At 42.9% G+C, this 14,183-nt stretch overlaps 1 protein-coding gene and 1 pseudogene across 1 annotated transcript; both read left to right on the forward strand.

The window, feature by feature from the left end:
• The first annotated feature begins 7,181 nt into the window (after positions 1–7,181).
• LOC111748324 (olfactory receptor 6B2-like) lies at positions 7,182–8,184 on the forward strand (annotated as a pseudogene).
• Positions 8,185–11,399: 3,215 nt separating this feature from the next.
• Positions 11,400–12,604, forward strand: LOC100661102 (olfactory receptor 6B2-like). The gene has a single exon (XM_003421160.3). The coding sequence runs from the start codon at positions 11,400–11,402 to the stop codon at positions 12,336–12,338; it is 939 nt and encodes a 312-aa protein (XP_003421208.1). The 3' UTR covers positions 12,339–12,604.
• Positions 12,605–14,183: the final 1,579 nt, after the last annotated feature.

Here is a 14,183-nt window from a genome sequence, read left to right on the forward strand (position 1 = left end):
TCTAATTTTGCCTTGATATTTGAGAGAGTTTTTCAGGATATATTATTTTGGCTGGCAGTTTTTTTTCTTTCAAGGTTTTATAGATGTCATCCCACTGTCTTCTTGCTTGCATAGTTTCTGCTGAGTAATCGGAGTTTAGTCTTATTGTTTCACCTTTGTAAGTTACTTTCATTTTTCTTGAGCTGCTCTTTGATTCTTTCTTTGTCTTTGATTTTGACAAGTGTGATTACAATATGTCCTGGTGACTTTATTTTAGGGTCTATCCTGTATGGATGTCTTTGTTATCAAGTGCTCCTATAACAGAAATACCAGAAGTGAACAGCTTTAACAAACAGAAGTTTATTCTCTCACAGTCTAGTAGGCTACAAGTCCAAATTCAGGGTGCCAGCTCCAGGGGAAGGCTTTCTCTCTGTATCAGTTCTAGGGGAATGTCCTTGTCATCAATCTTCCCATGGACTAGAAGCTTCTTAGCACAAGGAACCTGGATCCAAAGGACATGCTTCCCTCCTGATTCTTCATCCTTGGTGGCATGGGGTTGTCTCTCTGCTCACTTCTCTCTTTTATAACTCAAAAGAGATTGACTCAAGATGTAATCTAATCTTGTAGACTGAGTCCTACCTCATTAACATAACTGCCTCTAATCCTGCCCCATTAACATCATAGAGGTAGAATTTACAAGACAGGAAAATCACATCAAATGACAAAATGGTGGACAATCACACAATACTGGAAATCATGGCCTAGTCAAGTTGACACGTATTTTGGGGGGACATAATTCAATCTGTAAAAATGGGTTCATTGATTTTCTTGGATGGTCAGCTTTTCATCTTTCATGATATTTGGGAAGTTTTCTACCAGGAAATCTTCAAAAATTTTCTGTGTTTTTCATTTTTTCCTCCAGTTCTGGAAATCTGATCACACACAAATTTTGATCTTGACTAATCTCTAAAATCTATAGGAAAACCCAACACTGCTACAATAAGAAGACAAATACTCCAATTAAAACATGAGCAAAGGATATGAACAGACACTTCACCAAAGAAGACATTCAGGCAGTTATCAGACACATGAGGAAATACTTGTGATCACTACCTTTAAACCTAGTGCTGTTGAGTCAATTCTGACTCATAGCGACCCTATAGGAAAGAGTAGAACTCCCCCATAGGGTTTCCAAGGAGCACCTAATGGATTCAAACTACTGACCTTTTGATTAGTAGCTCTTAACCACTATGCCACCAGGGCTTCCACTAGCCATTACAGAAATGAAAATCAAAACCACAATGAGATACCATCCCACCCCAATATTACTGGCATGAATCAAAAAAACAGAAAATAACAAATGTTGGATAGGTTGTGGGGAGATTGGAACTCTGCACTGCAGGTGGGAATTCAAAACGGTACAACCATTTTAGAAAACAATATGGTGCCTTCTTTAAATAGCTAGAAATAGAAATATCATACAATCCAGCAATCCCATTCCTAGGAAAGTACCCTAGAGAAATACGAGCTGTCACATGAATAGACATATGCACACCCATGTTCACTGCAGTATTATTCACAATAGCAAAAAAGATGGAAACAACCTAAGTGTCCATCGACAGATGAATGGATAAAAAAAAAACTATGGTACATACACACAATGGAATACTATGAACAATAAAGAACAGTGTGGAACATGTCACAACATGGATGAAGGAGGGCATTATGCTGAATGAAATAAATCAATCACAAAGGACATACACTGCATGAGATCACTATTATAAAAAAACATGAAAATGTTTCTACACAGAAAGAAACAATCTTTGATGGTTATGAGAGAGGGGAAGAGTGAGGAGGAAAAAACACTAACTAGACAATAGTGGTAACTTTGGTGAAGGGTAATACAGTACAAAGTACTGGGGAAGTGAGAACAACTTGATCAGGGCAAAGTCATCTGCAAAAAAAATGAAACAAGACCCATGCCCCACACCATGCACAAAAGTGAGCTCAAAATGGATCAAAGACCTAAATATAATATCTAAAATGATAAAGATCATGGAAGAAAAAACAGGGACAATGCTAGGAGCCCTAATACACGGTATAGACAGTATACAAACATTACTAAAAAGGCGCAAACACCAGACGAGAAACTAGATAACTGGGAGCTCCTAAAAATCAAACACCTATGCTCATCCAAAGACTTCACCAAAAGAGTAGAAGATTACCTACAGATTGGGAAAAAGTTTTTAGTTATGACATTTCCGGTCAGCATCTGATCTCTAAAATCTACATGATACTACAAAAACACGAATAACCCAATTAAAAAATGGGCAAAGAATATGAACAGGCATTTCACTAAAGATAGCATGCAAGTAGCTAGCAGATACATGAGGAAATGCTCACTGTCGTTAGCCATTAGAGAAATGCAAATCAAAACTACAATGAGATTCCGTCTCACTCCAACAAGGCTGGCATTAATCCAAAAAACACAAAATAATAAAAGTTGGGGAGGTTGTGGAGAGACTGGAACACTTATACACTGCTGGTAGGAATGTAAAATGGTACAACCACTCTGGAAATCGATTTGGCACTTCCTTAAAAAGCTAGAAATAGAGCTACCATATGATCCAGCAATCCCACTTCTTGGAATATACCCTAGAGAAAGAAGAGCCTTTACACAAACAGATATATGCACACCCATGTTGATTGCAGCAGAGTTTACAATGGCAAAAATATGGAAGCAACCAAGGTGCCCATCAACAGATGAACGGATAAATAAATTATGGTATATTCACACAATGAAATACTACGCTTCGATAAAGAACAGTGATGAATCTGTGAAACATTTCATAACATGGAGGAATCTGGAAGGTACTATGCTGAGTGAAATTAGCCAGTTGCAAAAGGACAAATATTGTATGAGATCACTATTCTAAGAACTCTCGATAAAGTGTAGACAGAGAAGGAAATATTCTTTGATGGTTATGAGGGTGGGGAGGAAGGGAGAGGGATATTCAGTAACTAAATAGTAGACAAGAATTATTTTAGGTGAAGGGAAAGGCAACACACAACACAGGGAAAGTCAGCACAACTGGACTAAACCAAAAGCAAAGAAGTTCCCTGAATACAACTAAATGCTTTGAAGACCAGAATAGCAGGGACAGGGGTCTGGGGACCATGGTTTCAGGGGATATCTAGGTCAACTGGCATACAAAATGTATTAAGAAAACGTTCTGCATCCCACTTTGGTGAGAGGTGTCTGGGGTTTTAAATGCTAGCAAGCAGCCATCTAAGATGCATCAATTGGTCTCAACCTACCTGAAGCAAAAAAGAATGAAGAACACCAAAGACAGATGGTAAAGATAAGCCCAAGAGACAGAAAGGGTCACATAAACCAGAGACTTCAAGCCTGAGACTGGAAGAACTAGATGGTGCCTAGCTACAACTGATCACTGCCCTGAGAGGGAACACAACAGAGTATTCCTGATGAAGCAGGAGAACAGTGAGTTGCAGATCTCAAATTCTCGTAAAAAGACCAGGTTTAATGGTCTGACTGAGACTGGAGGGGCCCTGATGGTCATGGTCCCTGGACTCTTAGTTAGCCCAAGACTGGAACCATTCTGGAAACCAACTCTCCAGACAGGGATTGGGCTGGACTAACTGAAAAAATGGCTCAGCAGGAGAAAGCTGTTGTGGGCAGGGTGGACCTGAGGGCCAGTTGGAAGGGAGGGAATGTAATGCGTGGAGATAGATAGACAATGATACTGGTGAGGAGTGAGTTTCTTGGCTCAAGTAGACACATGAGACTATGTGGGCAACTCCTGTCTGGTGGTAAGATGAGAATGAATAGGGGGACAGGAGCTGGTTGAATGGACACGGGAAATGCAGGGTGGAGATGAGGAATGTGCTGTCTCACTAGAAGGAGAGCAGCTAGGAGTACGTAACAAGGTGTGTATAGTTTTTTGTGTGAGAGACTGACTTGATTTGTAAACTTTCACCTAAAGCACAATTAATTAATTAATTAATTAAAAAAAAAGAAGAAAGAGGGGGAGGTGTTGTGCAAGACTAAGTGGGAGATAGGAAGAAAAGAAAGAAAGTAAAAGAAAAAAAGTAAAATAAGTAGTGGCACAGTGGGGAAGGGGTAGACCCTGTGCAGCAGTGAGCTGGGCATTCTCCAGCCATGGCATTGTGGCAAGATCTGGTGGCAGGGGTAGGAGGTGGTGTACAGGGCTAGGTCCAAGGGAGGAGGAAAAGTAAAAGAGGAAATAAAATAAAATAAAATAAATCTGGCAGTGCAGAGGGGTTGGTGATTGGGAGTAGGGTGGATGTAAGGGCTGGTTGGAAGGGTGAAAGAAAAAAAGAAGAAAGAGAAAGAAAAGGAAAAAATGGGGCTGAGAAAGCTGGCTGGTCAGGGTAGGGCAGACCAGAGGTAATGGTGAGTCAGAGTCTCTCTCATCAAGTATCAAGGCATGGCCCATTAGGAGGGGGTAGAGTTGATGCAATGAGCTAGGTGGGAGAGAGAAAAAAAGGGAAGAAAGGGAAAGAGAAAAAAAGAAAAAATGGCTCAGCAGGAGAAAGTTGTTGTGGGCAGGGTGGACCTGAGGGCCAGTTGGAAGGGAGGGAATGTAATGCGTGGAGCTAGGTGTGAGGAAAAAAGAAAAGAAAGAAGAGAGAAACAAAAGCAAAAATAAAAACAGTGGAGCAGTTGGAGCCGGAAGGTTGAAGCAGGGTAGATGCAGGGAGGCTGTGTGCCAGTGGCCTAGCAGTGCGTCACAGCCTGTCCAGAAAGGGCAGAGGAGGTGCGTGGGGCTAGGTGGATGAGCAAAAGAAAAGGAAGGAAAGGAAAGAGAGGGAAGAAAAAATATATGGCGCTAAGGGACCCAGCCAGTCAGGGCAAGGTGGAACTGTGTTGGCAGCAAGGTGGTGTCTCTCTCACAGGGTGGCAAGGCACAGCCTGCCAGGAAAAGGCAGATGGGGTGCAGGGGGGCTAGGTCGGTGGGAGAAGGAAAAGGAAGAAAGGGAAAGAAAGAGAAAAAAATGGCACTGAGGGAGCCGGCCGGTGGGGGCAGGGCAGACCGGGGGCGAGAGTGAGCCAGTGTCTCTTTGGTCAAGCAACTGCATCCCATTGGGAAGCAGCAGAGGCAGTACAGGGAAGAATCGTGAGGGGTAGGAAAGCCTGTATCTCTGGTTACCGCCAACTTTGTCTCCTGTTGGGAGCTCTGTGAAGTTGACTTCTGGTACTTCCTGTCTGCGGTCATTGCTGGCTGTGCTCCAAGATAGAAAAGCTGTGCTGCCCTAGCTGGCAGGGGCCCTCCACTCTGTAGCTCTTCTCATTCTCTGTTCTCTGTCCGTTTCTTCTTCCATTTGGTGCTTGATCTAGATCTTTATCCCTTCATGTGATGCTTAGGGTTCCAGGATTGTTGTTTGTATTGTTTTACTTAGTTTTTCGTGTTTTTGCCGCAAAGGGATGGCATGGTTTTTCAGTCCATAGTTTCATGTTGGCTCCGCCTGCAAATTTTTGGTCTTGATTGTGCCCCACATAATTCTTAGGTTTTCTTCATTCTTTTCTCTGATTTTTCCTCAAAGAAAACGGCATACGTGGATTTGTCTTCAATCTTGCTGATTCTGTTTTCCATTATTTCAAATTTCCTCCTAAAGCCTTCTATTGAGTTGTCCATTTCTGAAATGTTGTTTTTCTTTTGGGTTTCTAGTTGCTGTTTTTGTATGATTTCTAATTGCTTATTTATTTTGATGTTCTGTTCTTGTATTATTTTCCAGAATTCTTCTATTGCTTTCTCTGAGTTTTCCTTGATTTTGGCTATGTTTTCATTGGTTTTGTATGTGTTTTTCCATGATTTTGTCTATTCTTTCTTGGGTTTTATCTGTATTTTCCTTGATCTGTTTCCTGATCTCTTGGAAAGGCCCAAAATGTTAGTTTTTGAATTTCATATCAGGTAGTTCCATTGCCTCTTCTTTTACTGGAAGTTCATCTGACCCTTTATTTTGGTCACTTACTGGGGCCATCTTGTCCTGTTTTTTATTTTATGTTTTGGTATTGTCTGCTGTCATTAAGGTATTATTTTATTTATTGATTGTATGTTCACTCAAGGATCCCTTATGGAAAGACAAAGTAGCCCTGGAGCCAAGATGGCAAACAGAATGGATAATTAAGCAAGATAAGAAAACCTGATGGGGAGGTGCCACCCAACAGCACCCCAGCTACCTAGGAGAAGTCTCAAGAACTTGAAAGGACACTGAGCTTCCCAGAGATGTGGAATTGTGGAATGGCCCCTTGAGTCCATTTATTTGGATACTAAAGTAGTGACTTAACGGGGCTGGAGGATATAAGGATACCTGGTTACCCTGCTTATTGGAGGCGTGTTTATCCAACTTCCAATAAACGTTAGATGTGTAAGAAAGTTTGTATAGGTTGAGATAAAGTGATAAAGTAATGGACATGGGTCCCTGATCTCAGGAAATTAGGACCTAGGACTGTACTTCTCTCAGTGTGGACCATTTGTATCAAAACCAGCTGGAAGGTTGTTAAACAGATCTCAGGGCCCATCCCAGACCTACCACGTGAGACCCTCTGCCATAGGGAACAGGGAATCTCCATTTTTGATGAGCAGAAATTCTCATATAAAATTAATGTTTGAGAACTTACATAATTAAAGTGTGAGAACACTGTTTGCATGTTGTTTTTGTTAGGTGCCTTGTCCTGCACCATAATCACAATCATTGCTATGTTTGAACCCATTATTGCAGCCTTGTTCAATCCATCCCATTGAAGGTCTTCCTCTTTTTTGTGGACTCTTTACCTCACCATGCCTGATATGCTTCTCCAGGGACTGGTCCCTCCTGATAACATGTCCAAATTATGTGAGACGAAGTCTCATCATCCTTGCTTCTTGGGAGCATTCTGGCTATACTTCTTCAAAGACAGATTTGTTCGTTTTCTGGCAGTCCATGGTGTATTCAATATTCTTCAAAAACACCATAATTCAAAGGCATCAATTCTTCTTTGGTCTTCCTTATTCATTGTCCAGCTGTTGCATGCATATCAAATGGTTGAAAATATCATGGCTTTTGACAGGCACACCTTAGTCCTCATGGTGACATCTATGCTTTTTAACACTTTCAAGAAGTCTTTTGTAGCACATCTGCCCAATGATATATATTTTTTGATTTCTCGGTGACTGCTTTCATGGGTATCGATTGTGGATCCAAGTAAAATGAAATCTTTTACATCTTCAATATTTTCTCTGTTTATTATGATGTTGCTTATTTGTCCGTTTGTGAGGATTTTTGTTTTCTTAATGTTGAGTGGTAATCCATATTGAAGAGTGTAGTCTTTGATCTTCATCAGTAAGTTCTTCAAGTCATCTTCACTTTCAGCAAGCAAGGTTGTGTCAGCTGCATATCACTGCATATTGGTGAAGTTAAATGATTATCTTGCTTACGTCTCTATCTGGTCTTTGGAAGCAGGACCTAATCTTGCCCTGTAGAGTTAGTTCTGATTCTTTTCCCAGCTCTGTTCAGCCCTGTACTCTGACACAGTGATGTTTTGCAGACCTGCAGCTCCCAAACCCGAAGGAATGAGGAGGGCAGAATGTCATCAAGGTCAGTGCCTTCATCCTGGTGGGCCTCCCCACAGCCCCATGTCATCCTTGGAGATCTGGTACATGTGTGACATCATCTCCATGATGTTGGATGGCTTCCTTCTTCAGAGGAAGGGCATCTCCTTTGTGGGATGCATGATTCAGCTCTACTTCTTCAACTCCCTGGCATGCACAGAGTGTGTGTGCTCCTGGCCTCATAGCTTATGACCTTTATGTGGCCATCTGCCACACCCTGTGCAACAAAGTCCATAATGAGCACAGGGCTTTGTGTCCAGCTGATGGCCTTCTCCTTTGTGAGAGGCTTTGTTCGCCATCTACACGAACAAAGACTACTTTATCTCCAGTGCTACATTCTGTGGCTCCAGTGTCCTGAACCACTTTTTCTGTGACATTTTCCCCATCCTCAGACTGACCTGCACAGACTTCTCGACTTCATCCTGTACTTCATCACCCCATGTTCCCACGGGTGGCCACTGTGCTCTTCTACTGACACATCACCCTTGCTGTCCTGTGCATCCCTCAGCCACAGACAGACTTCTCTACCTGTGACCCACCTCTCAGCACAGGCACTGCTGACCCCTGCTGAGTGTAGAACTTTGGGTGACCAGGGACAGAGACTCCTCCAGCCTGTACAAGGGGCAGCTTCCAGGGCGGCCAGTGAATGGACCCAAACCAGGGTCTCTGGTGCCAGGGCTCTGATGCCCCCATACCATATGGGCTGGCTGGCCCCAGCAGCTCTCAGGCGGGTATCCCTGCTAATTGGCAGCATGAGAAATGGCCTCTGCATCAGGTAATTGGACCCTGGAGTCCCCATGCTCTGTAGAAAAAGCCAAGCCTCTCCTTCCCCAGCTCCTCAGCCAACCCATTTCTCATGAGCTTGCTGGAGCTGCATCTGGTCCCTGTGGCCAGGCAGGAGCCGTGGGACATCAGCAGAGCTGCCCTTTACTCCTGTGGACAGCTGCAGCAGTTCACAGAGAAGGCTCCCGACCCCAGGAAGGAGTGCACTCACACCCTGTGACTAGCTTCTCCTGCTAGGGTTTTTGAGTGCATTGCAGACTTGCATCGTAGAAAGCTGCACCTGTGAGTGTGTGTATGATTGAGAGCCCCCACTCCACATGACCTCCCAATTTGGTCAGGGGCTGGGTAGTACACCCTTCTGCAGCCCCTTCACCAGTACCCAGCCCAGTGGCCCATAGAGCTCCATAGGTGAGCCTTGCATCCCTGAATGTCATGCTGGGTCCTAGTTCCCAACATTGCTCCTGACCCCAACCTAGAGCATCCATGAATGGAGCAGACCTCAGCACAACCACCCCAGCCCACCACTGTTTCAGCCCTATCCAGGTGGCTCTGCAGGTACTAGACATAGTGTCCTAGCAAGTGGCTGCAGGCAGACAGTGCAAGCAGAGGCAGCGTGAGCCAAGACTGTGATAGCCCACTCATGAAACCTAAAAACGCATTCCTCTCTGGGGTACAAAAATCTTCATTTTTATTGCCCAGGTTTTCTAGAAAAAACCTGTGTTTGAATTTGCTAACCAGGCAAAAACTCTCTCTGTAACACTGTAGAGAACTTTATTTGAGATGAGAGGATCCTGGGCTTCTTCTTCGAAAACTCAGTTGACCTTTCAGTCTCTGTACAATAGCCAGGAAAGGAGAACCAACTTAAAAATACAATGTCCCAAAGACAAGGTGGGATCTTTCAATGGATTCTGAAACAGAAAAAAAATATTTATTAGGAAAAATGATGGCATTCAAGTAAAACCTGGAGTCTGTTTGATAGTGATGTTGTGGTTGTGCTGTTAGATGGCCTTGATCTGTTCCAACACAGCCACGGCATGCACAACAGAACAAACACTGCTTGGTGCTGTGCCATCCCCACAATCATTGCTACATTTGAGCCGGTTGCTGCAGCCGCTGTGTCAATTCATCTTGTTAAGGGTCTTCCTCTTTTTCAATGACCTTCTACTTTACCAAAAATGATGTCCTTCTTCAGGGACTGGTCCCTCCTGATAACATGTCCAAAGTATGTGAGTCTTGCCATCCTTGCTCCTAAGGACCATTCTGATTGTACTTCTTCCAAGACAGATTTGTTCATTCTTTTGGCAGTCCATGGTATATTCAATATTCTTCGCCAACACCATAATTCAAATCGTGAAGTCTTCTTCATTCTTTCTTATTTATTGTCCAGCTTTTGCATGCATATGAGGCAATTGAAAATACCATGGCTTGGGTCAGGCACATCTTAGTCCTCAGGGTGAACATCCTTGCTTTTTAACACTTTAAAGAGGTCTTTTGCAGCAGATTTGTCCAATGCAATCGGTTGTATTGTACCAGTGTTATTCTCTTTGTTCTGACAAAAGTGCCCTAACTGTGTCAGATGTGAACCTCAGGGGAAGCTGGATGAAGTTGATGCAGGAGCTCTCTGCACTGTCTTTGCAACTTTTCTCTGTCTAAAATGATTACAAAACAGAAAGTTTATTTAAAAGAAAATACAGCCACTGTCAAAATCTCAGGTAAAGGAGAGAACAGATTCTAGAGACCCCTGAATCTGTAAATAAACAAATACTGTGTTTAAGCAGCTGACCTGGTAGTTAAGTAGTGCCAACTCATTAACGATCACTTTCTTGTTATCAGCTGTCCAATCTGCTCCTGACTCATGGTGATCCCATGTGTTAGAGTTAAACCCCTCCATAGGGTTTTCTACTTCCCAAATAATCAACATAAATATGGGGATGCTCTATTGCCTTGTAGGAAAAGGAGCACGAGACCAGGAGCCCCTCAGACAAGCCCAGTAAATGGGCTAGGGCCACTACTTTCCATGGAGCCCCAGTCCTTGTAGACTGGGAAGCCTGCTCAGCTTTGGAGAAGATAACCATCATGTCCTCGGTCAATGTTCAGAGAGTAAATATTCAGGGTTAGACACGGAGACCCCTTTAATGGGAAGGGATTATGACTGCTTTGCATTAAAGGAGATGCTAGTTTTCAGCTGACATCCCAAAGAAAATCGTAAGTCCTTGAAATTGATTGAGGACCCTAATGTCTTTCTGAGTTCAAAACTGAACCCTGAGGCAATTCCTTTCTAGTCATTACATGTGTGGGAATGGGGGTGGGGTGGGGAGGGGTGCGAGAAGCTGGGTCACGCAGAGCAAGAGACACTTGAGCAAATCACATTTACTTACAGTGGCTTCTTAGACGAGGACTCACCCTCTACAGAAAGTCATGTACATGGTCCCTGTTTATACCCAATTTGCCTTCTCTGTGAACTTCCAATGACATGCACACCACATCAGAGATTGAGCAGCAGCCTTGACATCTCTGAAATATTAGGGAGGACAGTTAGTAAATCTTCATTAAGATTGAGACAGCGGTGGGGGTGGGAGGAATGCTAGCAAAGGTTGGAAAATCCAAAGCATGCTTTAGCTTGCTTGCTTTTTGAATTAGCCTCCAAATCCACACAGTAGAGCAAATAAACTAATCCTGGTTCTGAGCTTCCTCTTCAGAAGGGGCCGTGCAAACAACCTCCCTCCTTAAGTCTCAAACACATTTTCTCAGCATGTCTTTTCTCACTGGTTACTGCCTTTCTACTATATCTAATCACAAGCACAGAGGACTTTACCACTTTAAGCCTGGCAAATAAATATATGATTGCTCATATATATGATTGTTCATATAAACCAGCCAGGAGTCTGGTTTTTGTAAGCACGACCTAATTGCACCCTTGAGAGTTATCTCTGATTCTCTCCAGCTGCCTCTCAGCCCTTTACTCTGGCATGGTGATATTTTGCAGCTCCCAAGCACAGAGGAATGAGGAGAGAAAATGTCACCAAAGTCAGCGCCTTCATTCTGGTGGGCTTTCCCATGGCCCACGGGATGCAGTATGTGCTCTTCCTCATCTTCCTGCTCACGTACCTCTTTGTCCTGGTGGAGAACCTGGCCATCATCCTTACCATCTGGATCAGCACCTCCCTGCATAGGCCCATGTACTACTTTCTGAGCTCCATGTCATTCTTGGAGATCTGGTACGTGTGTGACATCATCCCCAAGATGTTGGACGGCTTCCTTCTTCAGAGGAAGGGCATCTCCTTCGTGGGATGCATGACTCAACTCTACTTCTTCATCTCCCTGGTGGACACAGAGTGTGTACTCTTGGCCTCCATGGCCTATGACCACTACGTGGCCATCTGCCACCCCCTGCACTACCAGGTCATCATGACCACAGGGCTCTGTGTCCAGCTGGTGGCCTTCTCCTTTGCAAGTGCCTTCACTGTCTCTGTGATCAAGGTCTACTTTATCTCTAGAGCTAAATTCTGTGGCTCCAATATCTTGAACCACTTTTTCTGTGATATTTCCCCCATCCTCAAACTGGCCTGCACAGACTTCTCAACTGCAGAGCTGGTGGACTTCATTCTGGCCTTCGTCATCTTGGTATTCCCACTGGTGGCTACAGTGCTCTCCTACGGACACATCACCCTGGCTGTCCTGCGCATCCCTTCAGCCACCGGCCGTTGGAAGGCCTTTTCCACCTGTGCCTCCCACCTCACTGTGGTCACCGTCTTTTACATGGCCATGATCTTCATCTATGTCCGACCCCAGGCCATTGATTTCCGGAGCTCCAATAAACTCATCTCTGCTGTTTACACTGTTCTCACTCCGATAATAAACCCTTTGATCTACTGTCTGCGGAACACGGAGTTTAAGGATGCCTTGAAGAAGGCTTTGGACTTTGGTCATGCTCCATCATAGGGCAACAAGTGTTCTAGAAACTAATTTGTGTCGATAATAAAATAACCCCCCCATGATACTTCATGCTTTGTAATGCAAATTTTTAGATGAAGTTGAACATACCTACAGAACTGTGCACAAGCGATAAGTCAACATCAGGACGTATCTTTCAAAAACGGGACCATGCTTCTGTAGCCAGACCCTAGATCAAAATTTAGAAGCCCCTGCATGTCTCCTCCTAATCATTACCCCTGCTGTGGGCTAACCACTAACTGCTGACACCAGATATTAGTTCTGGTGGCTTTGAGGTTTTATAAATGCATTTATAAAGTCTTTATGATTCATTCAATCTTATGCTTTGGTGAATTATTGATGACTTTTGCACATAGCAATGATTCTTGTTACTGTATAATATTTCATAATATAAATGTATCTCAATACAGTTACACATCTTATTGCTGATAGAAAATATTATGAATGCTATCCTTTATGGACAGTGATGCTGTAAGCATTCTGGCTCAAATCTTTTGATTAACATTTCTGTTGATGTTAGCTGCCATATTGAGTCAGCCTCCAATTCATGGCAAACCCATATACAATGGAACAAAATGCTGTCTGGTCCTTCAGCATTCCCATGATCAGTTTTGGATAGGGCTGTTGGGATCCATAGGGCTTTCACTGGCTGGTTTTCAAAAGTAGATAAGCAGGCCTTTCTTCCCAGAATATCTTAGTTTGAAAGCTCTGCTGAAATCTGTTCAGCATCATAGCAACACGTAAGCCTCCACAGACAGATGGGTGGTGGCTGCACACAAGGTGCATTGGCCAGGAATCAAACCCAGCACTCTTGCATGGAAGGTAAGAATTCTACCAGTGAACCACCAATGCCCCCTCTTCTGTTTAATGTACATAATTTTACACAATTTTGTGCATTGCGTACCTAGGTTTAGAATTGCTGTGACATAAGGTTGTGCATGGTCAGTTTTAGTAAAAACTGCAAAACTGTTCTCCAAAGTTAAGTGTACTGATTTTCACTCCTGCTAGCAAAGTATGAGAATTCCAGTAGCTCTCTATCTTACCAACACTTGCTACTGTCAGTAGTTTTCAATGGAGACATTCTACTGGAGTTGTAGTGCCATGTCATTGTGGCATTTATGTGAATTCTCCCGGTGATCAATCAGTGTGAGCATCTGTTTAGTTGTTATTGTCAATTTATATATCCCCTTTCTGAAGCGTCCGTTCAAGTCTTTTATCTGCATTTATATTGGGTCTCTTTTTCTTTTTTATATGTAGGAGTTTTTTAAATATATTCTGGATACAAACCATTTGTTGGTTGTACTTATTGCAATAATTATCTCCCAGTTAGTGGACTCACATTTTCATTCTCTTAATAGTGTCTTTTGATGGAGAAAAGTTCCTTACATGAATGATGTCCAATGTGTCCATTGTTTCTCTTTATGACAGCTTTAAAATTTTCCATTCAGAGAAATGTTTGCCTATCCCAAAGTCATGAAGATATCCCCCTGTTTCATCCTAGAAGCTTTATTGTTTTATCTTTCATATTTGTATTTACAGTCCATCTGAAACTGATCTTTATTTATGGTATGGGATAACGGTCAAAATTCATTCTTTTCTATACGGATATCAAATTGAACCAGCAGCAATTATTGAAAAGACCCTGTTTTCCCTCTGCAATGTCATATTTTTTATAAATCAAATGACTATATGTATGTGTGTGTCTGGTTTTGGACTCCTTATTCTGTTCCATTTGTCTATTCCTGCACCAATACCATCATTAATATATTTTTTCATATATCTTGATATCTGTCAGTAAATCATTCCTCCTTGTTCTTTCTTCTTCAAGATTGC

This window comes from Loxodonta africana, chromosome 6 (assembly GCF_030014295.1).
Source record: "Loxodonta africana isolate mLoxAfr1 chromosome 6, mLoxAfr1.hap2, whole genome shotgun sequence".
Classification (NCBI taxonomy): domain Eukaryota; kingdom Metazoa; phylum Chordata; class Mammalia; order Proboscidea; family Elephantidae; genus Loxodonta; species Loxodonta africana.